General features: G+C 45.2%; 1 protein-coding gene across 3 annotated transcripts in view; it reads left to right on the forward strand.

Annotated features, from left to right (window-relative positions):
- ENTREP2 (endosomal transmembrane epsin interactor 2) overlaps positions 1-26,167 on the forward strand; it is a 1,789,361-nt gene that overhangs the window by 1,614,947 nt on the left and 148,247 nt on the right. For all 3 annotated transcript variants that reach the window (XM_085644081.1, XM_085644083.1, XM_085644082.1), the window contains one exon: positions 9,309-9,896. In XM_085644081.1, coding sequence (XP_085500207.1) covers positions 9,309-9,896 — 588 coding nt within the window. The remainder of the gene's footprint in view (positions 1-9,308; positions 9,897-26,167) is intronic.

The raw sequence follows: 26,167 nt of genomic DNA on the forward strand, positions 1-26,167 counted from the left end.
CAACATAATCTGGTGCAGGGATCCTAAACCCATACGTGAAGCCTTCTTGCAGAGTCCTAGCAGTGAAATGGCAAGGGTACTTGTTCAGCCAAGGGGTCATAGCCGTCATGTCAATGGGTGAGTGTGCCACCTGGTGCACCCTACCCTCATTCCTGTTTCCTCTTTCCTTATCCCTAGATTTCTTGAGACACTTGGACTCTGGGTGTGATGGGTTAGCGCAGATAGAGCAGGCGTGTTTGAACTTGCATGTGCTTGGTGTCCTGGTGCATGTCCTCCTATTAAAATCCCAACATGTCCCCTTCCGTCCCCCTCGGCCCCCGAGCTATTGGCCTGGCCTGTATTTTGGGAAGGCCGAAAGGGCTGATAAGAGTGAAAGGATTGGGTTGTCTGTCCCCTGTTATTAGATTTCACTGTACCAAATTGATTATTGGACTGTGCTGCCCCAAACTGATCCAACCAAGAGATCGTGTCGACCTGGTTCCAGGACAGGACTGGGTCAGATGACTTAGCCCTCCTGAAGGCTATGTCATACTGCTTCCAACCACCCCCCCCATATTTGTCATGAGCCATAGTGATGCGTTTCTGATAACACGCCATCTCTGCCTGTATGTTAGGAAAACGTTCAGCCATTACTGCCATGAATACTGAGAAGCCCCTGATCCAGTTATTCAAGTTCTCTTCCACCCTGAATTTTACCAACTCAGTTTCCCATTCTCTCGGGAGCATCCAGTCTTTCTGTTTCTTAGCTTCCTCCCTTTCCCTTTCATCCATGAGCAAAGAGAAAATGCTAACATATCTGCCTGACCATATGAGTTCTTTCAACTCTCGTGTCACGTGTCCCCCCCCCTAGAGTTCTGGTGGGAACGGGTTAGCGCCCGCCAGGTTATCCTTTGGCACCCCACCCTCCGTAGCCCCTGGAACCTGTGCCTTGCTGCCTACAGGACCCGCCCCCGCAGGAACGACCGGTACAGCGGCGCCCAGTGGAACACCTCCCAGGGGAGCCACTCCCGATGGACCCCCCAGCGGGACTAACCCCCCCCCCCCCCGGGAACAGCTGGGACCGGGGCACCCAATGGAACCCCTACCAGTGGCCCCACCCCTGATGGGCCAGGCACCTCTTCATCCCTGGGCTGAGACACTCGTACCAGTGCTTTCGGCTTAGTACCCCCTTTTTTGGGCCTAACCCGTTTAAGAAGGGGATCTAATTCACCTCTTTGCTTGGGGGTACTATGTTGCGCCTTGGCCTTTCCAAAGCCCCCTCCTGACCTTCAACCCTCTCCCTGACATCTGCCAGGTTTTGTCCCAATTTATCCACTTTCTTCGATCTCCTGTCCATGGTAACCATTTTACGCATCATTGTCTCCATTATGTACTCCATGCAAGAGCGCTTATCGTCCCGTTTCATTTTACTTGCCATTGTTGCTTAACCTACTGCCGATTACTTTGACCGTGCTGTGACTATCACCGCGAATACAATGCTAGCCCCGCTTACACACCTAAGTTGGCAATGGCACACAATGGAACAACGTCCCCCCTTTGCGTCATGGCCTGGTACCACCATCCAGGCCCTTACCTTCTGTTGTAGGTACACGACTGGCCGTAAGCACCCACGCAACCAGAGCTGCGCCACACCGGCTAATCTGGTGAGTTAGGTGAGTAATCTCAGCCCGTGCAGCTCACAGAAGCAGTGAAATGCAGGCCTGTACGTGCCCCCCCCACCCCCCGGATGTCACCTGCGCAGCTCCACCTGATTGCTGGACTCCGTAATACACCCGCCTCTTATTTGCCTGATGCGAATGTTCTCATACACTGTAATAAATAAAAAACACAAGATCACGTGCAGTCCCCCCCACGGGTCAACACCAAACCCAGATGTGCCCCGCAAACTGCTATATATTTGATGTTCACTGTCCACCCTTTAATCACAATGCGCTGTAACAGACAAGACGGTGTGCTACCTACAATTGAAAGGAAAAGCGCTGCCTCCCCCACTGCGTTCTCAAGTATATTAAAATTCGAAAAATTGCCGTTGCGCACCACTAACTAAGCGCCCCCCTCTTAGTAGCGCACTTGTAAGAGCTCTAACAAACACAAGCCTTGAGAATTGCACACTTAATATTGGGCATAAGAATCTCAGACCCTCTCACAGTGCCACCGTGCCCCTGTAAGCGACCTATGCAAAATGAGCTATGGGAACCAAACACCTAGTTAAAACAAATCCAACCTTAGTCAAGTAAGATACCAGTGCTTACTCCTTTACTTGTAGAGACAAACCCCAAGGATTGAACGCGTAACCATGAGAGAATGAGTCTCAGCCCTTAACTATTAGGCCACAGTGACTCTGCTTGAGCGCCCGAATCCCAGACCCGCCCGCCTCTCCGAACTGCTCCACCGAAGTCCCCGATCCATCGAAGACCGGAACCGCTGGTTCCTCACTCTCCACGCTTCAGTCAATCCCGGCACAGGGGAGCGCATGCCGCGTAAACCGCCCGCTCTGCAGACCAGCACCGAAAATCCTCCGTTCCACCGACCCGTGGAACCCAAAGCAGACGTGCAGTAAGCCTCCCCGATGATCACCACGGCTCGCGAAGGTGACCTGTAGAATCAACAAAAACAAAATTAAATAGCAGCCTCCTAGCGAGGCTGGTCTACAGGCTGGGGAGCGCAGAAGGCAAAGAGGAAGATTCCTCTGCTCCCCAGCCTTTTATGGCCACTTTACACCAGACCGGTTCTAGCCGGCCTGGTGCTTGCCGCTTGCGTGACCTGGAAGTGATTCACTTCACTTTGGGGTCACGACCCATGACCACCGACCAATCCTGGTGGAGGCGCGCCTGTCGCGTCCCTGCTGTGCGCGACAGGCCCGCCTCCCAGGTCGTCAAGGGCCGGCAGGACCACCATATTATCGGTGTGTCCGATGCCGGCCCTGCCTTTTCTATACTGTTGGTACAATGGTGGCACCCGCCGGATGGTTAAAGCTAAACCATGGTGCAGCCAGTGTGTAAAAAAAAAAAAAATACACATAAAAAGACAGCGTTCCGCGGTGTAAATAATAAAACAAAGGCGCAGCCACCATTATTATTGCCCAGGCTTGCACTCTGCCTACATAAAACAAGCATTAGCATAGCCAATAGGTCTCGTCTTTGAGTTCTTATAAGTGTTTAGCTAGAACTATTCATTTTGCCGATTCTTGTAATGCTTGTTTGTTATATTTTTGCTATGGTGTGGGGACATATTTAATGGGAGTTTTCGACTTTGGGAACTAATTATTTAATTCTAATGTGTGCAGCGGACGGACAGTAGGCGACAATGAATAGATGCCATACTCTGAGGGCAGATTGAGGTGGTGCTTAGTGATGCTGTGGTGGTGCTGAGGTTATGTTGTGCTGTTGCAGAGGTGATACATGGGTTATGATGAATGAAACGTAGGTGGTAAGCAGTGATGTTGAGGTGGTGCTGGGTGATGCCAAGTGATGCTGAGGGGGTGCTGAGTGATGAGGAGGAGGTGTTGAGTTATGCTGAGGTGGTGCTGAGTTATGTTGAGGTGGGGGTGCTGCGTGGTTGCTTAGGTAGTGCCTGTGTATTTCCCACATCGCTGTCCATTTCCAAGTAATATAATGTGTGCTATTGTGCCACACAAACATGTTACTTGTGTTTGTATTATGCTTAGAGGTGTGGCGCCGCGGCCAGGGCGACTGACTCCGTAATCTGGGGATCACGGTTCAATCCCTGGCACCGGCGGCAGTTTCGCCCAGCACCATGTGACTCTGGGCAATAGCTTGCTTAATCTTCCCGAATGCCCCCAGCGCCTAGAGACCCTTACGGGTGATTGTTCGCACTTTACAAATGTGGATTATTGTTATTATTTAATCAATAGAGTTAACCTAAATATAACCTTGGATGTTAAATCAGCTACTGTGCCCAAAACAGAAACCCAAGAAACAAATTCACAAGCAACAAAGTAACATGCCTATATGTTTTCATTGTTTATTGCTTACCATTAAATATTTTAAAATTCAACAAAACTGTATATCCGCAAGTTATCATGTTTAATAATTTAAAATCTATTTCTGGGCACACTTCCTTTGCGACCTGTGAAGAAGACTGATGCACCCTTTTTTTTAACGTATAGTAGTTTTCATTAATTTCGCAGAGTCTTTCCCCTTCTTTGTCAAAGCCGGTGCCAGGATTGTGTTACATATGGCCTAGGAAAGTAAAAAATCTGTTGGATTTCTTTTGAAATGTTCCATATAGAACAGATGAGCCCAAAAATTAGCATGGCTTTTATCTCCTTTACTAGCTGCCTTTTTTGTCCTCACAAAACACAGGATGTGAATCCAGCAACCGAGACAGGAACCCTGGTTCCCAAAACTAAACGTCTGCAGCACTAGCAAGAAAGGCACATCTGTTTTTTTCTGTGTAACTTAAACTGTATACATTTCCACTGCACTATCACACCAGGAAACAGCATCTTGTAATAACCTGATGTACTCAACTATGGATTGCATAGCAGGAAAAGTGCAGGATCGCCAGCTGCTGTCGTTTCAGTATCCACCCCTTAGAAGGGTCTCAAAGGTGCATTGTTTGTGCCTGTCCCGCATCTTTTACTTTTAACACATTTTACAACTATGCCTTGCTAAGCCAGCAACCATCGGACGATGCAGTTTAAAACTTAATAATCCAAGAGATGAAGCACTATGTTAAAGCATCTGCTGCAGTCATAGTGCTTCAAAAAACAAAAACACTTTGAGGGAAGTAGTTGTGCTCGGTGCGTGTTCAATTGCATGAAAGTGTTACACATTCGGAAATACTCAACCACCAGCTCACAAGAACATGCCTAAATCAAAACCACAATGTCCGACCATCCACAGTAATGAAACACAGATGATGCATGGTGTCTGTGTTCATCAAGCCCCCAAATATACACACACGGTTAAGGAAATTGCTTGTTCATAGTGCCCCCGAAAACGCACACAGTCAAGGGAGTGTTCGGTACTCGTTCACAATGCCTTATAAACCACAAGATGATCCTTCACCAAAAAACACACACCTTGGAAGGAAGCGCTCGGTGGTCTTTAACAATGCCTAGCTAGGTGAAGCAACCCTCTAGCTGGGGCAGTTTTAAGCGTAATAACCCAAGAGAACAAGGTCAGAGCTCTGATCAAGGGTGTGCTTTGCATTAGGGGATGGACATGGGGATTTTGGTGCTTACCACAACTAAATCCACAATTTACCGGCCCTTTTCCCAGAGTTAAACTCTGACAAGATTTACCTGCTGAAATAGGATCCTGCGGTTTGGACTTTATTGCACACAGTAATTACCAAGTATGATACAACTAAGGCTTTCATGTGCATACCTTTAAAGGTTTTCCTCGTTCAACCCTATTGATTTGGAAGGGGATTAATACGAAGCATTCACATGACCAACCTATCACTCAAGCTAATAGCGCCACACACCACCACAAAAGCTTCTATGAGCCAGCCACCTTTCGGCCAATTTTATGCACTACTACACACGATTAACATGGCAGCCCACAATACAGTACCAATGGTAGCTAAAGAACCTTTAACCGCCTACTAATGCTAGGACCACATAACATTCACCCCCCTCCTCCCTCTATTCCTCCCCCCAGGAAGTAAATTCTGTACTTTGGAGTGGGTTGTGTACATAACAGGTACTCTACTCGCCAAAAAAAGCGCTTCGACGCCTCTTCAGGGGTAATAAGCGCTATATAAATGCCATTGCAAGTACCAATGGTTTTAAAGTTATATAATGGGTTTTTCATTCTGTACAGTGTGGGTACTTCGAGGCAGAGTGATGTTTGTGTTCATGACGTCAGGCTGCAGAGTCCCGCGTGCACGTGGCAGTGTGTTCATCTGGAAGAGGGGGCGGCCAGATGGCGCATGTTTACAAGCACAGGACACGCCAGCGTCCAGTAATATAGTGTTCTCAGGCAGCGAGGGCCTCTTTTACCGTGCATCTGCCAGGCCCACATTCCGTGATGGGCCTCCCTTGGCAAGACCGAGAATCCGGCGCACAGCGACCTTTCTGGGCCGGAGACACACAGGAGGTCTGTGGAGCTGGGGAGTGGAAGGGTGAGTTCAACCGCAGCTGCATCAAAGTGCCCCCCGCCCCCCCACCCCATCTGCATCATGCACCTCATCTTAACCTCTGCGTCCTGCCCTGCTTATTCTGTCAGCGCCAGGCCAGCTCCCATTTTCAAAGACGCACAGAAGCCATATCTGCTAACAGAAGGGCGATATACAAAGAAACAACATTTGTTTCTTCTGTTGCCCTGACAAAAGTATACGTGCATTTATGATGACTTCCCCCAGCATAATTAGTCAACGTGGTGTTTCTAGTCATTTGGGGTTTGCCGAAGCTTCCCCTGATCAGTAAACATAAAGGGCGTTACCGTTAGGACATGTAAACAGAGTCTTATCATGTGTGATTGAATGCTGGGCATACAGAGACAGCATGCGCACAAGTCTTTGACTTGTGAACTCTTCAGCAAAACTCCAAAGGAGTATAAGTTTTAGGGAATGCAGATATGTGGTGCTATGCTACACTATGGCATGATTTATTGTTACGAGTACAGTAACTATTACATCAAGGCGGCAGTGTAAATAAGCCCGTTCCTCGCGCTAAAAGGAGGCAGGAAGGGGGAGGGGCGAGAGGAGGGGGCGAGTTAAAGCGTTTCACTTGCGAGAGCGAGCAGTGCCAGGAGCGATAATTACTACCATATGGCAAAGCGCTCCCGCAAGTAAATCGCCACACGTGCACGCGTTGCCATTTTAGGCAATGGAACGCGTGCATGTTTTTGGCTGAAAAGCCAAAGCGATTGCAAAAGGTCTTTTTGCCTAAGCAGCGCATGCACGCTGCGTAGGCGAGACCTAAGAAGAAGTCCCCAAACGAAGACATAAACACCTATGGTGTAACAATATAGTACGTAGGCTGTGCTGCAACCGGCCAAAACAGAAATGAAAAGGAGGGACATAAAGGGAGGATTACCCATTAGCAAACAAGTTTTTGTGAAGGACAGTAACAGAGCCAAATAAAACAATCATTGGCATAGCCAATAGGTCTCGCTTTTGGGACCTTATAAGTGTTTAGCCATGCAACAGTTGATGTTGTTGCACCAAGGATATTGTGCTGCATAGCTAAATACTTATAAGGTCCCAAAAGCGAGACCTATTGGCTATGCCAATGCTTGTTTTCCTTTGTTTTGGCCATGCTGCACAGCATTTCCAAAAGGCATCATCAAAGGCATAGGCCACAAAGGAGAGACCTATTGGCTTTACCAAAGCTTTTTTGGGGGGATTTTTAGTTTCATAGTCAAAAATATGTTTCACTGGAAGATGGCATTAAATTTGTCTAAATTTGGGCAGTGCAAGAGAAACAATTTAGGCTCTTGCATTGCTACACAAAAGGATTAGCAGGGTAGCCAATCCAGTTTCACGATGTGCTTGGTCCACATTTTGCAGACACTAACAGTGGATATAATGGCGAACTCATTAGGGAAGCAAAATTACACAGTACACATTGGGGGTGCAAAAGTAGATAGATAGCACCAGTACATGTGCTGAACATCGTTATTTCAACCGGGCTGATTGCGCTATTCCTAAATGTAGAATCAGAAAAATTGGACGGTATTTGAGAACTAATTTACCGCACAGACAGGGTTTCATATTGACACTAATCACGCCATTGGTAACTACAATTAATTAAGCACCCACAATACAGTACAAGATTTAAAATCAGGCTATGACCCTACACTCAAAGGAAAAAATATTTGAACAGGAAACTGCATGCAACGTTTGCTGAAGAAACCCAAGCAGAGAAATGAATACTGGTCAGACGAGAACCACAGGACAAGTACAGTGTTTCAAGGCAAGCTCACCACAAACCCAGCGTTTGAGCAGTGTGACAATTATATTGATGGAATTAAGTGAGTCAAAACCAGCAATACATTACATTCAGGGAGATGATGCAAAGCCACTACGATTAATAAGATAAAAAACAAACGTACGTTTGCCCAGCGCCATTTTAACCACTGACCACTAGTAATTAAAAGACTTTTGCTAAACAAGCTTTCTTCGGAAACCGCAGATGTAGTAACGAACAGAATGGACCTGATAAATGGTTTAGTGGAAAAAGATGGGTAATTTGCTTCAGCAGTTGGTGGGCAGGAAAGCGTTAAATTGTAACCGTCTGAGCTGCATTTGTAAAACAAAACCCCCATAAAAAAAAACTCCAAAGGAATGCAAGCTGGAGATAAGAAGTTATTAGTAAACGGTTTGAAACCGCACTGTTAGACCCACAGGCAGCAATCAGCTGGAAGATTGAGTCACAACACGGCACCAGCTTTCCAGTAGGCTATGTACAAATAAAGACATCAGTGCCAGGATAGAAGGTAGCAAAGACACACGGTGGGCAAAGTCGAAACCAAAGAAAACAAGTAATGGATGACTGTAAGCCTCAGTAGTAACAAAACATCAGCGCGCGCCTCACGCTGAAAGTAAAAAGCAGCAGGGGGAGGGGATAGAGGAGGGTGCATGGGCCTGTTTCCCTTGCGGGAGCGAGCGAGTTAATTACAAACATATGGTTTGTAAGCTCGCTCCCGCAAGGGAAACGCCAAACGTGCACGCATTGATATTCAAAGCAATGCAACGTGTGCATGTTTTTGCCCGCAAAGCTGTGCCGATTACTAAAGGTCTTTTTCCTAAGCAGCGCATGTGCGCACCGTAGGCGAGACTTAAAACCATCTGGCAGCAATGGGAGGAGTTCAACTGCTAAAGCATACACAACAGGTCAGTCGCCAAGCAACAGCGCAAGCGCTGTCTACGCTCGACCTAAAAACTAGATAAAGGGCTGATGGAAGCCTGATACTGCATATGTGGTGATGGTGGAACATATTTTGTGTATTCTGACTGTGAGTACCACTGGCCAAAGTGATCGTTTAAACGGCAACTACTGTGAAGCAATCAATTTTGTACTGAACTAGTAATTGGGTCCTGTATTATGCATTGTTTCATGACTGATTTTACTAACATGATTTTCTTGCTAACAGGTCCATTCATAAATTATAAGTAAACGTGATTACTTTCAAACTAGTGCAACATTTGTGAGCTGCACTGGCTCAGGAAAGCTTTAACCGGTATTGATTACAAATTAGACAGTAACATTTACATTTTATTTGTCAAGCGCTTAAATATATATATATATATATATATACATATTTATTTATTTATTTACTGAACAGCTCTTTATGCATTTGATATCCCTTTAACATGGTACATCTCTTCTACAGTGTCTGTGGACAGCACCTCGTTCCTCATCTCTGACATTGCCGATATCCCGGACCATACCTGCTCATCTGATGACCTGTGCTCGCTGGAGGTTCAGGGATCGATGCGCTCAACAGACTTTTCTCCATACAACACCATCCGCGCAGCTAACACTGACACAAGCTGCACTAGCCTTGAGCATGGCGTCCACTGTGGGCTCCACATGAATAACTCATACTGTTCACCTGGCGAGGATGATGGGTTGTCAAGTATAGTCTCGGTGGACAGATCCCAAGCGCAGGACTATGATAGCTCCACTCAGGCCAGATCCCCTGACTGCGTGTCTGGACACTGCGGTGCGCTGGAGAAAGAATCCCAGAGTTCAGCAAGGGGGAGCAAGGCCCCTCCATCGTTAAAACCCATAAAAACAAGTGTCTTCGGCCAATCTACATCACACTGTCAGCCTTCTCCCAGCAGCATCCCTGTGAACACTTCAACGCATGCAGGCTGCTGCGAGGGTTCTCTCATGCACAAGCATGCCAGGAAGTACAGACTGGCTAACATAGTCCGATCAACAAGTGACCCAGTTTCCTGTTCCTCCAGCAGAGAAGGTAAATGTGCCCAATTAAAATACTGTGCCCTGGGAAAGACTTTTATAAATTGATCATTATAATATGGTTTGTTAAATGCTAGTCAATTTTGGTGAGTGGTCTGTGGGTGTGAATTCAACCATTTACGAGTCACAAAAATAGCAAATGTTATATGATTGAGCCACCTGACTCTGCAGTGCAACAGAATGCCTTAAACAGTGACCAGAGAGTGCCCGACAGGCAGGGCTGCTATTCATATAACTAATTCAATGCATTCAATTTATGCAGAGCGGGTTTGGGGATTTTTTCAACATAACATATGCATTACAGCGTGTAGGATACAACAAGTAATAGAGTAATTGATCAGTGACTGGCAAGAAGATATTGATGGCGTGTGTCTATATGTTTTCCTGAAATGTAGCTGAGATGGGGTAGTCTGAAATGTAAGGGAAGCTGCTATCAGTGTCATCCAGATGTGTTGCTTCATGAGTGATGTATTAGACATTCTGTCAAACAACAGACATCTAGAGCTTTTCTGCAAGGTAGTCTGTTTTTACCTTTTTGAAATAATCCACATCTGCAGGGGAAGAAAATGGAGTAGTGTTCGCATGTGATCGAGGGTTCTTTGAAGAAGATGCATGAACCTATATGCAGTAAAACATTTGCTGGAGAAAGGAGTGGTCGGGGAGAAGGCCAGTGATCAGATTGAAGTGGGATAGGGAGAGGGCTTGCACCATGGTTCAAAAATTCAGTTGGAAATGTATGCTTCTGTGGGAAAGGCTTGATGACTCCATGCTTTTTGAGCTTTCTTTTTCAGTTGACCCATGTATGAGAGGTGGTTAGATAAGTGGAAACCAAGAAATATGACACCGGGCATGAATCAAGGAGAGGAATACAATGAAGGGCAACCAGTCTTGGATTTGAGTCTGCAGTGTGGTTTCATTCTTTTGGCTGGATTTGGCCAGACTGAGCCTTCATTAGATGCTGCCATCGAGGTTTGGGTGATCTGTAGCATTGTATGCCATCGGCCAGTGAGGCTTTGAGAATACTTGCAGGTCTTTAGCATATTGGGAAAGAGAGAGAGATCTGTTTGGGGAGTGGGGCTCCATGGGTCATGTATGATCGTATGGTGTTGCAGATGCCCATGCAAGTTAATAGAGGTGAGAGTAGGACCTGGAAGTCAACACAATTAAAAACAAGCAACTTGTGTAGAAGGCCTTTGACAAGGGAGTCGCATTTGCCTGTCATCCTCAGAGCATTGTTGACTACCTGTTTAGTTTCTGTTTTAGTCCTGCAGAATCGGTGGCACTTGATGTTCTTTTGGATTTTTGTGGCTACATCTCTCTCTAAGATTTTCTCTAAGAAGGGTGGTGGGTCATGGGTGATAAACTGTCAGAATTTAGGAGAACTTTTTAGAGAAAGGGAAGCTCATCTTTTAGAGAAGAGTGGAAGGTTAATGTTAGCTGTGAGTCAGGAAACTAGGTGAAAAATAGAGGTGAGAGCTTTGGGAGAACGTACTATGATTATGGGTGATAGGAGAATGTTTTTTTATTGTTAGGAAGTATATAGATTTCTGGTTCAAGTTTAATTGGTCAGAGTTTGAAAGTGGGTTCATGAGAGAATGAGGCTGTGAAAGGGTAGATGGAACGGCTAGGCATAATGATCAGCGCAGTTAGGATGGATTCAGTATTGACAGGTTTAATATGGCAGAGGACAGAGATGGTAAGTTTGTATGAGATGTAGTGCTCAGGTGAGATCCAGAAAGGTGTCTTTCATGCATTTTCTTTTGAGGGGGAATGAAAAGATTGAAACATATAAGGTTCTGTTGGTGCTGACAGTGGTTATTATTGATGTGAATTCAGAAATTCTGTGCAAAAAAGTGTTTCTTATTTCCCGGAGCTCAGTGGAGGAAGAGAAAAATGATAGGCTGAGTAGGAGTAAGATCTATGTGGATCGATAGTCAGTTAGATGAAATGATGGAGTTTAAGGTTAATGTCATAAACGGATGAGTGGATTTCTAGATGAAATTTAGACAACCGATATATGAGGTCACGGGCCTCGGGCTTGGAGCTTGCACCGGCACGTGGTGGGCCCTCTTTGTCACATGCCGGTGTCTCCAGGTGAGCAGTGAGGCCTGGGTGCACAGGGGTGGCCAAGACGGTTCTGGGGAGCAGCGGCCTGGGGTGCTGCAGGCGCACAGGATCGCAGGCAACATCGCTCACGGCGTCTGCCTCATGGCGAGGTGAGAGGCACCGCCCTGGTAGAGACGTTGGGCATTCTGGAAGAGAACCACGCCCAGAGCTACGTGCTTTTTATTCACACCCCTACGCTGGCCTGGCATACGCCGGGCCTGCCCACTCCGCTCAAGCTTACAGGGGGAGATGTAACAGTCTACATTTACGCAATCTTCCCCACTGGCTGGGGTGACATGGTTGCGTCCACTGTCCAGTACACTCCAAACACCAGCAGTGTGTGTCGGCATGGATCTGTCTGTGGTCTGCATACTGCAGTCTTTCCAGCACATCCATGCCACACTTGTGTACATTCTCATTCACGGGTCACTTGCCTCCTTCACACATGCCTGGTTCCCACCTCTCCCCAAAATCTGCTATTGTGTGGCTGCAGTGCCATGCCGTTGATGGCTCATGTCCATGGCTTGCCCAGGTTACCACAGTGAGTTGTGCTGTCGTGTCTGGTGGGTGGGCATGTTGTTTAGCATGTTGAATGTGATTGTGTAACATGTGCATTCCCAGAGTTGTGAGTAGCATGATTTTGGAGTTTGGGTGTGTGGTGTGTTCATTTGGTTCTTGCCAACGAGCAGAGCATATCCTTAGGTGCAATCCTGGAAGCAGCGGTTGATGATGGACTGTCGGAAGATGTCGGAATAATGCACACTGCTTGGGTAGTTGGCGACAACATCGGTGAAGAGTCCCCGGTGGTCCACTATTGCCTGCACATTGATTAGTGGTGGGCGGAATTTGTGTAGTCGTGCTACGCAAAGCTCTGCAAAATAGTAAAAAATCTCTGCAAGCACGCAGAAATTCCAATGCTTTTTTCCTGTTTGCAAATGCTGTTTGCATGCTCGGGGAGAAATATCTCGCAAACACGCATTTTGAAAGTGCGAACAAGCAAAAAATTCCACGAAGCTGCAGATCGCGGAATTTTGGGCAATTCCACATTCTCCGCGGAACGCAAAATTGCGCAAACTCTGAAAATTACGCGAGCGGAACGGAATTTACCACCCAGGCCTAACATTGATGGAATGCGTGTGCTATCTGTTGCGGTAATTGTGTGCAATGTCGGCAGGGGGCACGAGTAGGACATGTGTGCAGTCAATTGCCCCCAACATGTGCGGGAAGCCAGCTATGGCGTGGAAGCCTTGCTTGGTCTCCAGCTGTTCATGCGCAGTGTGGGGGACGTATAGGTACTGGGGTACCAAGCTGATGATGGCATCCAGGACAGGTGTGAGGAACTTTGATAGGGCAGGCCATGAGACTCCTCCGATTCAGGCAGTTGTTGGTTGGAAGTTACCAGTGGCCAACAGGTGCAGCACAGCCTGCAGCTTTGTCTGAGGTGTGAGATTGGTTGTCCGCTGTGTTGGTACCTTTCAGCCTGTGGGCAATGATGTTCAGGATGCGGAGGATGATTGTCCTTTTGAGCCTGTAGTGGGCTATGACATCCTCTGGTGTTCGATCTGTGAGGCTGGTGTGTTTTCTGTGGGTCCGCTGTCTTTGTTTGTGCTGCCTCTGTGATAGTCCAGGGGAGGGGGCGGGAGGGTTCTGGGGAGCGCCCTTGGGTGTGGTGGCGTTGGGTATTGTGGCCCTCTTGGGTGTCCGAGCTGCATGATCAATGGCTCCATGGCATCTGTTGTTCTTCAGGTGTTGCTCTGGGCTGGGCTCCCTTTTCTGGTGCAGGTTGTAGTCCGACTTTACACCGGTCAGAGCAGGTGTTAATTCCCTGCTGCTAACGCGCCTTATCGCATGTTTTGGGATCTTATCGCCAATCTGGCTGGTTGTTGAGAATGTTGCGAGTGGTGTTGTCGTGGCTTTTTGCACGGGAACGCCTACTCTGCATCTCATTAGCGATAGTTGCCATTGTCATCTGTGGCGATGTTTTTTTGCGGCTTCTATCTCAGGTAAACTGGTGATATGGGCTATTAGCACCAGCTTGTGAATGGGGAGATACATTTATTGCCACTTTGACGGCGATAGTTCCTTGAGAATATGCCCAGCTGTGTGTAAAGTATATTTACATTGTCACTTTGCACATCTGCCCTAGTGTGTAAAGGACCATTCCTGCCTGTTCTCTTCTCCTGACCTTTGTCATCTGCAGCTCATGTTTCTGCCTGGGTACTTCAGATACAAGTTCAGCCATGGGTCGCCTGCAGTAGGCAAGAGGACCAGGGTCCATCATCATGTGCACGCTGACTCCATCACTTTTAATGATGTTGCCTACGCGTGGTGCTGCTTTCTAACCCTTCATGGATGTGTGTATTTCCTATAGAATCAATCTCAGGGCACACAAGCGCTCAACAACGCCATTGCACTGTCACTGGACCTCTCTATTTCAACTTTGTGAAATGGTGCTGATTTTGCGGTGATTTTTCCCACGGTACTGCCCCTCTTCCAAGAGCATGCAAGGCAGTGCCTAGGCTAGGGCAGACAGCCAATTAGCAAGCATTTGACCTGCCTGCAGCTCATGAGGCATGGGCTAAAGATGCTAGTAGGGCTGTAGAGGCAACCTACCTTGCTCGGAAAGTAGCCACCACCTGCTAGGCTATTGGTTAGTCTTCCATTTACCACTATCTTAAACAACTCCACAGAGAAGCTTTGCCGGGGCTCAGGTTACCTAACTGGATCATCAATGGTTGCAAAACACGTACTATTCAAAACATGCTGATTCTAGCTCCGAGGTGCCATCCCTGGCCTTGAGTGCTTTAAATAAAAAGGCACACAAATAAAGACATATATATGTAAAGGATTGCAATTATAAGTCAATCGCTCTGTTGGTCTAGTAAACATTGCATGAAACGTTGCTAAGTTTTTATTGATTTCCTATGCATCTAAACGCCTAGATGTAAGATCGAATGGAGAAGAAGATACAACAGATGCTACCATTATTAGCCAAGGTGCTAGAACTTACTGTTTAAACTTTAAGGTTGAACTGCTTTAAAAGGAAGCAAGAACTGTGAATGGGCCTTGTTGTCTGCTTTCATGTTCCAAAATGTCAGTGGTTTGACACAAATGTGAATGTCATTATACATATATATATATATATATATATATATATATATATATATATATATATATATATATATATATATATATATATATTCACTGAAAAAACCATAGGTTTCACACACGTTATAGTTAGGAATTAGCATTTAAAAAACCTTGCAAATTCACTGAAAAAACCATAGGTTTCACACATGTTATAGTTAGCGGAAATTTTACTGATAAAAAACCAATGAAATTCCCCCGTTATAGTTAGTGCAGGCAACTATAACTCACGCGACCGCAATCCTCTGCTGATGCTAATACTGTATTTAGACACTTATTTGCCCATGTCTTCTTCCATACATTTTTAGCTATACATATATTACAAATATTTTTTTTTCATAAAGACACATATGTCATCAACAGAAGATTGCGGTCGCGTGAGTTATAGTTGCCTGCACTAACTATAACGGGGGAATTTCATTGGTTTTTTATCAGTAAAATTTCCGCTAACTATAACATGTGTGAAACCTATGGTTTTTTCAGTGAATTTGCAAGGTTTTTTAAATGCTAATTCCTAACTATAACGTGTGTGAAACCTATGGTTTTTTCAGTGAATTTGTACGGTTTTTTAAATGCTAAGTTACTTTACGCCATTCGTGGCGTGCGCGCCCACTTAACGCAGTTCGTTCCGTGCGCGCACGGTGCGCTTCGCGCACCGTGCGCGCACAGTGAGCACGCGGTGCGCTTCGCGCACCGCGCGCCCACTTTACGCAGTTAGTGCCGTGCACGCACGGTGGGCACGCGGTGCGATGACAAAGCAAGAAAGCACGTCAACAAATCTGTTTCTGCTTTCCTCCGTGACTATGGTATGGGTGCCATTTACCACAACAACTTGCGTTATGACATGCAAGACATTTATAGAGGAGATGGTGTGCACTTCAATGATGAAGGGAACAGAGTCTTCCTCTTGAACCTTAGACTCTGCATCGGTACTTACTTGTAGGTACCACTAAAAAATCATTTCATAAACACAACGGCTCTTTTTAGAGCCCCCTAATATCTAAACACTTAAATCTGATTTTCATTTTTTTTTTTTTTTTTTCTACCGTACGCTTACCGTAAGCTTACCGTACGCGTACCCCGTGATTTTTTTTAAAATCAATAAATGTTTTTTTTGTACTTTTCTGTCCTTCTTTGACCCCCTTACAAATGTTAGGGGGTCTGTAACTCTCCTCATTGCCCCCTTTCCTTGTTTTCACTCTTTTTTTTCAGAGTGAAATACACAAAATGGCGGCCGCCGCTTCCTGGTTTCGGCCGATTCGAATGTTTACTAAGATCTAAGAGCCAATCAGAATCGCGCTCGCGCACGCCACCGTACGCTTACCGTAAGCGTACGGTAAGCGTACCGTAAGCGGGCTCAGATATATATATTGATTTAAAGGCTATTTTCTCAGAATCTACTTAACAGATTTACACCAAACCTACAAAAGGCACTTCCTTGACCTAGGGACTACCTCTCTGCCAAATTTTGAGTAATTCTGTTCAGCCGTTCGGGCTGTAGCTCGTTCTAAAGGTCCTATGGAAAAATGCATGGGAAAAACGCGTTTTGGGACCCCCCTTTTATCTCAGCCCCCGCTTGACGGATCCCCCCGAGACTTTCAGGGTAGGAGCGGAGCGTAGCGCCCCACCTATTTTGAGAAATTCGCGAGGATTCGTCGACCGGCGCCAAAGTTATTCAAAATAGAATGTTGAGGTTTTCCTATGGAAACGTGGTCCTAACTATAACTACCTACTGGCGACCGCCAGTAGGTAATATATATATATATATATATATATATATATATATATATATATATATATATACTTGTCAATACTTGCTTTCTGCAGGCAGTTTAAGGTGTCCGGTGTATTTGTAAGAATGACAGTGCTGGCTTCCTTGATTTCTGTACTGTCATGCAGTGCTATGTGGAATAGCACCAATGACAGAGATAAGCACCCCCATTACCGTATACTTCCTGCTGAGCTCCAAACACCACAGTGAATATATATGGTTACCCAGAACCAATTGAATAGTAATGTGTACTCCCTCATGGTACTTGTGCAATTGCTTTATTTGTAAACAAATGAGTTCTGGTGGTCAAATCTCTGCAGAGAAGCCCACAGCAAGTGCTAATAAATGTCAAGGCTCCAATCCATAGTTACCTCAAGCCTCTTTAATGCACCACTAGACACACCCTGCCTCTTTATCTTTCTCTTGCAGGTTTCTGCTTTCTCCCTTTGTGATGGTTTTCTGTCTTTCTCTTCCTCCTTTGTTATCCTGTGTTTGTTTCTCCATCTCTTGCTCTCGGTCAATGTCTAATGAAAATAAATAAGTGCCAGCTCCCACAAATGAATACTGGTGTGCCCCAGGTACAGCTAATGGCTCAATTTAAGCACTGACCATTACACCTTGTCAAGGTGAACCACAAAAGTCACTAAATAAAGCTGTGCTTAACCCTCAGGTAGCTTATCACCAAGCAGTCAGGTTTAACTTAAAGGCAATGTGCAAAGTACTCTCAACCTTCATAAAAGCATTCAAATAGTAAAAAAGTCCAAAACCAATTAAAAATAATAGAAGTATTTTGATAATTAAAATGAGACCATTGCGATAAAAATTGCATAAGGAGAAACGCAGACATGAATTTCAAAATTGTAGTCAAAGTTAAAGCCGAACACAGTGGAGCACAGGTCAGATATTAGGACCGGGTTTGTCCTGGTGGAAACCTTACCTTCTGACTTCTGATGAGTCATCGGCGGTGTAAGCAACAAACTAGGTCTGAAGCAGGGCTCAAAGTAGAATCTCTTTCAGAGAGTTAAAAAAGCAGGTTTAGACTGACCGGCAATTCGACATTGGTGGCTGCAGTATCTGCATTGATTGCGGTCTCCGGTGGTTCTCAAGGTAGAAAGTTGGCAAAAAGTTGCAGTTTGGCGTACAAGAAGAGTACTCTCTAACACCTGCCAATGGTCCAGGGCCTGGGGACACCACTTGGAGTTTAGAACTCTAACAGAGGCCAGTAGCAGGGTCCAGGGCAGATCCAGTTGGTACTGGTCAGCTGGGTAGTATCAGAGAAAGGCCTCTGGAAGCTTGTGCCCTGTAGCTCATACATAAGGACAGCCAGCTATCCCTTGTAAACACTTTTGGGATCCTGGGTTCCAGGAAAGCAGGTCCAGTGTTTCTTCAGGTCTCAGGCAAGCTTGTGTCCACCCCTAAACCAGTTCTGGCCAATTCCTCGTCTCCCAAAGATTTTGGTGCCAGCCTGACTAGATAGATAATAGGGAGCACACCTAGGTGTGAGCTTCACCTGGCAATAACCACATAAGCATTTTTGAAGCTCAGGAAGAGGCTGGTCACAGCACCCAGTCCCCATCTTCACACTCACAGCCCTTTGTCCACTGTCTGGGAGCAATGCATATCTCACCAAAGGGGAGCCATCAGGGGTCAGGTGACATCCGGACATTGGTAGGAAAGCCTTTTGGGTTTAGGCAAGAAAATATCAACTTTCTAAAAGTTTAATTTCCAAAATAGAAATGTAAACTCTGACTTCAGCTTTAAGTTAGATTTCAAATTACTAATAAAAGACATTCCTGAACCATTTTTCTAGATATTCTGAAACTGAATTTAGCACCTACTAAATGTAATTGTTCAAACCAGTGTTAACCTATGGTAGAGCCAGTCTTGCCACTGTGAAAAACGACTTTGAAGGGTTTTCACTGCCAGGACATTTAAAACTTCATTTATACGTGCCTTTTGTTTTAAATACCATGAACCCTGGCATATAGGCATTTAGGGCTTACCATAGGGGTGAATTATAACAATTAAAAAAGAAGGTTTAGGCTTGGCAAAATTTTTGTTTTGCCTGGTCAAAATGTCAGCTTAAAACCGCACACACAGGCTGCAATGGCAGGCCTGGAGGCATGTTTCAGAGTTTGACTTTAGTAGGTGGCACAATGAATGCTGTAGCCCAGTAGTAGGATTTAATTTACAGGCCCTGTGTAGTTGTGGTACCATTTACAATTGATTTCGAAGTAAATTTAATGTGCCAATTAGGGGAATGCCAATTCGAACATGTTTAGAGAGGAGAGCACAATCACTCTACCACTGGTTAGAAGGAGTCAACAAAAGGTGGCAAAAATCTGCGGGAATATAATGATTATCATTTCCTACAGGTTTGAAGGAAATCTAAGTATTTCAGAAATGTGTATGAGATACTGAGTTTAGGAATAGTGGTTATTTGTATGCCTCTGAATTTGGTGTAGCCCAAACTATTATGTGAATCAGAGGGCATTTTGCTAAAAAAATGTTTTTTTGCACACTGTCTTTCATTTGAAAGGTAAATGAGAAATCTGATTGGTAATAGCAAAGGTTCTACTATTTGTGTTTCCATGTCTCTCTCAATGAAAACGGTACCCCACTTGAGTGGTTGGGCCTGCATCACAAAATACTATAAAACCTGACCCGGAGACACTGCATTCCACCGAGCAAAATCAATGCTTTTTGCTACAATGTAGGTAGCTGCTGGATTTAGCCCTTAGCTCAGCCTCCATGCGGAGAAACGAGCCAAACCTAGGCATATCTGAAAACTAGACCCTCGGGGAGCCTGGGGTGTTCTAACTAATGTGGATCCTGTTATGTTTTCTTATCAATGAGGATTGCAAACCTCAAACTGTGGCTATAAACACACATTTTCCTCACATTTCTGTGAGATAATGTTCCCAAAGATGTGGGGAAGCTCTAAATTAGTACTGCTCAGCATTTCCACATGTGTCCCAATAAGGTTGGTACCCCACTTGTGTGGGTGAGTCCAGGGCTTGTAACAGAAAAAGCCCCGAAACAGAACATGGACTGATCAAATGTTTTCACTCAGAACTAAACCTTTGTTTGCAATGCAGGTAGCTGTAGATTTTGGTCCTGGGTTCGGCAGCCACCCAAGGAAAGCTACCAAACCATTTCTAAAAACTAGACAGGCAGAGGACTTCAGGGTGGTTTGGCTTGCATGGATCAATCTACTTTGTCTTAATCCCAGTGCACCTACAAGCCTCAAACTTGGCAAAAAAGAAGCATTTTCCTCACATTTCTGTGAGAAAAAAATCGGCAATCTCCAGTGATCCACAAATTTCCTACACCAAGCTTTTCCACATTTATCCTGAAAAAAACACTGTCTCACTTGTGTGGGTGAGCCTAGCCTGCATTAAACAGGCCTCAAAACACAATATGAGACATCAACATTTCCTGTCAAAAAAATGAACTGATTTGGCAATGGAGGTAGCTGCAATATTTGTTTCTTCAGGGTGGTCTTCCACCCTGGGAAACCCAGACACTTTTGAAAACTAGACATGTGCGCAAGTCCAGGGTGGTGTACTTTGAATGATTTCCACAGCAATATATTACCCTCATTGCCCTCCAAACGTCAATCTTTGCCTAAAATTACACATTTTCCTTACAATTCTCTGACAGAAACGACCAGAATATGCAGGGATCCAGAAAAGTGTTCACATACTTGTACCAGTAAAAATGCTAAGCCACTTGTGTTACTTCTCCTAGTGCTCATGAATGGATCCGACCAGGGACAATGTGAGTCTCACAAAGGACTCCATCACAGAAATGTTTTAGAAAACATTTGCAACACACCACCCTGAACTCCATTGGGTATCTACTTTTCAGAAACAAATAGGTTTATTATATTTCCCTAAGCAAGAGCATGCATAGCTATTCAACAAGGCAAGTAAGAGGAAATTCTACTCTGTCAGTCCTTTTATCAAAATTATGCCCAAACGAATCTAAATTTCCTGTTCCGTGCCATGGGGATGCTCTGCGCCCCAGGGAGGCAGAAAGACTGTTGGTGCTTTGGGTGGGGGGATAGAGCCAATGCCTGGGCGGCCTTTCCACGTCCCATACATTTTCTTTACCTAAAAAAAAGAAATATATTTGAGTTACTAATAGTATCTTTACACTCCAAAATTTGGATCTACTCCCTGGTTTCAGGGTGTAGGTAAATGTAAGTCAACACTTTGTTGCAAATGTATATTTGTAAAAGGTGAGTATGTTATTTTATGTAATGCTTTTTTTATAGCATGCTTATTACCCATGAGGGTTTACAGGGGCTTTGCAGGTGGGTGGGCGGCTGCATACCTTTTAGGAATATTTGAAATGCTTGGACTTCAGTTTCTTGCGGAAGTCAAGAATCAATCAGGAGGCTCTGATATGATGTAGGAGGTTATTCCATGGCTTGGGGGGTATGTAATAGATAATGTGGCCTCCGGCTTTGATTTTATGGAATTAGGGTATGTGAGCTAGTGAGAGTCCAGGTGAATGGAGGTGCCTAGTAGGTTAATGGAAGTGTATAAGGCTGTTGAGGTAGGCTAGATCATTCTTGTGTAGTGCTTTGTATGTGTGTTTGAGAAATTTGAAATGAGGTATGGTGTGATGTGTGTGCAGCAAGAAAGGTTGAGGATGAGTCTTGCTGCAGCATTTTGGTTGGTTTGGGGTCTGTTTAGGAGCTTGTGGTGATAATGTATTGGTGTTCCCTGGTAGCCACTTGAAAATCCTTCATAGCATCCTCAGGATGTATAAGCAAGTGGAGGTCTCTGTGTTCACATGGGCTGCCAGGCTTGTCATCTAGTATGATTCCTAGGTTTCTGGGGTGAGTGGTGGGGGTTGGGGTGGTCCGAGGTCTGATGACCATCAGGTGGAGTCCCAAGCATAGATATTTCTTCCAAGGATCACCACTTCAGTTTTATCTGTGTTGAGTTGAAGGCAGTTAGATTTCATCCTGGTGGCTATCGAGGTTGTGCAGGTGCCAAGTTTTTTTTGTTGGGGGGCTTGTCCAATAGGCAGAGTATCATTAGTTTGTCATCTGTGTGAGAAAGTATGTTGATGTCGTGTAACCTGATAAGGTCAGCTATTAGGCTGATGTAAATGTTGAATAAGATGGTGCTGAGGGAGGAACTTTGGAGGACTCCGCAGATGAGGTTCTTGGCTTCTGACGCTTAAGGTGGCAGACTGACTTTTTGTGCTCTACCTGTGAGGAAGGAGCATATCTAGTTGAAGGCAGTCCCTTAGATGCCTTTTTTTGTATAGTCTTCTGATGACGGTGGAGTGGAAGACCATGTCAAAGGCAGCTGAGAGATCGATTAGTATCCTGATGTCATCCGCTGCTGCAATGAGGCCTGTCTCTGTGCTGTGGTTGGGCTAGAAACATGATTGCGTTGTGTCTAGGAGTTAGTGTGCAATGAAGTAGTGAGGGAGTTGCTTGCTGATGACTTTCTCCATGACCGTTGTTGGATATGGTAGATGGGAGATCAGGCGGCAGTTTGCTAGTGTGGGGTCTGCCGAAGGTTTTTTTAGTCATGAGCTAACCATTGCATGTTTCCAATCATCCGGGATCATAGTGATGCTGACAGAGTTGTTCATGATGCAGGTGAGAATTTGCTGAATGGGTTGGTGCACATGTTGTTGATGTGGTGGTGGTGGCAGGAATCCCTTTGTGGTCTAGAGTTGACGGTTCCTATGATGTTGGGTGTTTCTTCAATAGTGAGTTTTTCCCAGGTAGTCAGTCTGTATCCATTGTAATTTGTGGGTAGGCAGGGTTTCGGTTAGTAGGCAGGGTTTCGGTTGAAGTTGTTGTAGATGGTTTTTATTTTGTTGCTGAAGAATTCTGGAGAATGTCACACAGTTTTTGCGCTTGGGTGATGTTATTAGTGGTGGAAGGTGGTGAGGCGAAGTCTTTGATGATCACAAATATTTCTTTATAGCTATTGGAGTTGTTGTCTATATGTTCTGGTAGGGCTTTCTTCTCGGGTTCTCTTATCTGTTGAAGGTAGAGTCTCAGGGCTGCTTTCTAAGCCCTAGTCGTTCTTGTGGTGGCTCGTTCTCCATCTTCTTTCCAATTGTTCACAGTGAATGAATGAAACTATATTGTTTACCTAATTAAAACCGTAACAATGTTACATTGAATGTTTACAGTGTTTTTTGGTTGTGCAGAGTTCCTCCGTGTACCAGCATGCTTCCAGGTCCTTCTTTGCATATTGTGTTTTCTGGGAGCTAGAGAGTTGGTGCATTTTGTCATGCACTCCACGAGCTGTTTGATGTTGTGGTTTAGGTTGTCATGGGATAAAGAATGTAGGCCATATGGAATCTGAGATTCTGCTCCAACTACTCCTGGATGGGCTTGTGATGGTGGGTTTTGATTGGCAACGGATGTTGATTTTGAATTGGATGATGGTGTGATTAGTCTAGGTGAGAGGTGTAATTGCAGTGATTTTGATAAAGTTGAAGGTAGTTAAAACTGTGTCAAGGGTGTGCCGGGTGGAGTGTTTGGGTCCGAAGACTTATTGTGTCAGTCAAAGTTTTAAAGTCTTTCAAGAAGTGTGGTGGAGTTAGTGTTGTTCCTCTCTTCCAGGAGGAAGTAAAAGTCTCCTAATAGGATGTAATTTTTTGGAGTCAATGGTGAGGGGGAGACGAAGTCTGTCATATTATATAACTGAAGTTAGCTCATGGTTCTGGTGGTCAGTAGACGAGGGTTCCATTCATGGTGTAGGTTGCTGGGATTCATAGCTTGACGTGTATGTGCTCCATTTAGGGGCTTGCATTCTCAAAGGTTGTAGTGCAGTTGATGGATTCTATCTAAATAATCATAATTTCTACTCCTGGTTTGGTGGTCTAGTTGTGCAGACTTGTATCCTGACGGGGTGGCTGTGGCAATGCTGGGTGCCTATTTGGAGCCATGTTTCTGTAAGGAAGAAGAGGTCTGAGATGTAATTGTCTAGGATGTCCCAGATTTCCATTGTGTGTTTGCTGAGTGAGCGAGTGTTGAGCATACATACCAGGTTGGTTTGAGGTGCTTGTTTGTGGGTGGTAGTTGGTGTGTTCTGCAAAGATTGTGTGGGAGGAATGGTCGTAGTGGGTGAGACGCTGCACATGAAGAGGCAGTGGATGCAAGCAGAAGCTCCTTCTGTGTCATGCGTTGTGGCATGGGAGCATCATGGGGTTGTCCCGGTTGAGAGATCAAAGGAGATTGACCGAGTAGCATATGGGGGTTGAAGGGCCAGGGTTTGTGGCACTGGGCATGGTCCAGGCATGGAGAGGCGCAGACGGGCTTTCCATTGTCATGCCTTTGGCACTCCAGTGGCGCACCTGCTTGCACATCCACTGCACATTTACATTGCGGCCACCATTAAGTAGGTCCTGGGAGGGGGACGAGCACAGGGGATGGTGAGCGGGGCTCAGCGGGAGCACAGGAAAAGTGTGGCAGCGTGGGAAGAACAGGTAAGGAGAGGGAGGAGAAGGGAGAGGGTGCAGGAGTTGGGAGATTGCAAAATGGGCACCAAGAGATGACAGAGCACAAGGGCAAACAGGCACAAGGTAAAGAAGCAAAAAGAAGGGCAAACAGAAGTGAAAAGTGAAAAAGAGCAAATATGCAGCTAAGAGTAAAGAGGGCAGAGAGTGAAAGAGAGAGCACAGATTGAGAAAACAGGGCAAAAGAGTGAAAAAATTGGAAGAGTGAAAAAAAGTGCACAAAGTGAGAAAAAGGGCAAATAATGAAGCAAGGAGAGCAAAGAAACAGGCAAAGAGTAAAGTAAGTGGGCATAGAGTGAGAAAAAGAGAAAAGAGTGCAACAGTGAGCAAGAGTGCACAAGAGAGCTCAACATGCGAGAAAAGAGCCAAGAGTGCACAAGGGAAAGAGATTAGTGGGAGTCAGAGAGAAGAGGCACAGAAGAGCTGAAGAGTGATCTAGTCCCACGAGGGACTAGACCAGTCGTAGGGCTGGTCCAGGTAAGTCCAGGGAGGTCAAGGCCTGGCCACCTTCTTAATAGCAAAAAGTAGTACAGTTACTACTAGGAGAAAATATACTTATACAGATTTACTAACATTTATATTTACATTTGTGAAGAGGCCCAATTGTGTCTAAATTGATGTTTACAAAAATATTTTTCTATTGAATTATTAATAGAAAATCTACACCTAGTGGAGTGATATTTTTGTGAATGATATTTAGGCAACAATATTATTATCAGGTGATAGTTTTTCAATAGATATCTGAAACACAATCTTCTTTAATAGATAGTGTGAGGGAGAAGATCTAGCATCTACCATTGTCGTAATTTTCCATTTGCATGCAGCCATTTTACAGTCACAGGTTTATGGATAGAAAGGCCTTGAAGGAGTCTCCAAATTTCTGCCATAAATGAGGTGATGTGCACTAAGTGCTCTCATCCTGAGTGTCCAATAGTATGTTTAAAAATGATATCAGAGACCCTTGACACCAGGGTTACCTTCTGCCACGGTCCTTCACCGGGTATTCAAACACAGCTGTATGCAATTGAACTACACCCATCCTCAATGGGGCTGTTTTTTTTAATACAGTTCATTATATCCATCAACTTCAAGTGTTCATTCAGTCCACCAACAATGGACATCAGGTTTGGTATTGATAGGTGGGGAGGGGAATATATGTCAAGGGTCAGCCACTATCCTTTAAACACTTAAAATACCCAGCATGCATATTTCTCCTCATTTTTCAATAGCAGATGTTTATGTTTATGGATTTGTAAAGCGCATAGCTGCCGAGGGCTTCCCAGCGCCGAGCGGGTTGACAGAGTATGCCTAGAGGATTAGAGGATTACGGGAAGAGCCATGTTTTGAGCTTTTTGCTGAATGCCAATTCATCAGTTAGTATGCGAGTTTCCTTCGGCAGGGAGTTCCATAGTCCCGGGACCAGATGCGAGAAGGATCTCTTTTTCCATCTGGCTCTCTTTATCCTGTTCTGCTTCATGAGTAGATCTGAGGATGATCTAAGGTGTCTACCTGGGATGTATGGAGTGATAAGTGTTTTAATTGTAGTGGGGCCTTTATCATTCATGGCTCTATGAGCGATGCAGAGTGATTTGAACTCTAATCTGGCCTTTATTGGGAGCAAGTGAAGTGTCTTCAGTGCTGCCTTAGCTGACTGCTGTCTGGGGATGCGGAGTAGAATCCTTGCTGCTGCGTTTTGTGCCACTTGTAGTCTTTTTAGGAACTATTTAGGTGCGCCAAGA

Source organism: Triturus cristatus, chromosome 3_1, assembly GCF_964204655.1.
Source record: "Triturus cristatus chromosome 3_1, aTriCri1.1, whole genome shotgun sequence".
In the NCBI taxonomy this organism is placed as follows: Eukaryota; Metazoa; Chordata; class Amphibia; order Caudata; family Salamandridae; genus Triturus; species Triturus cristatus.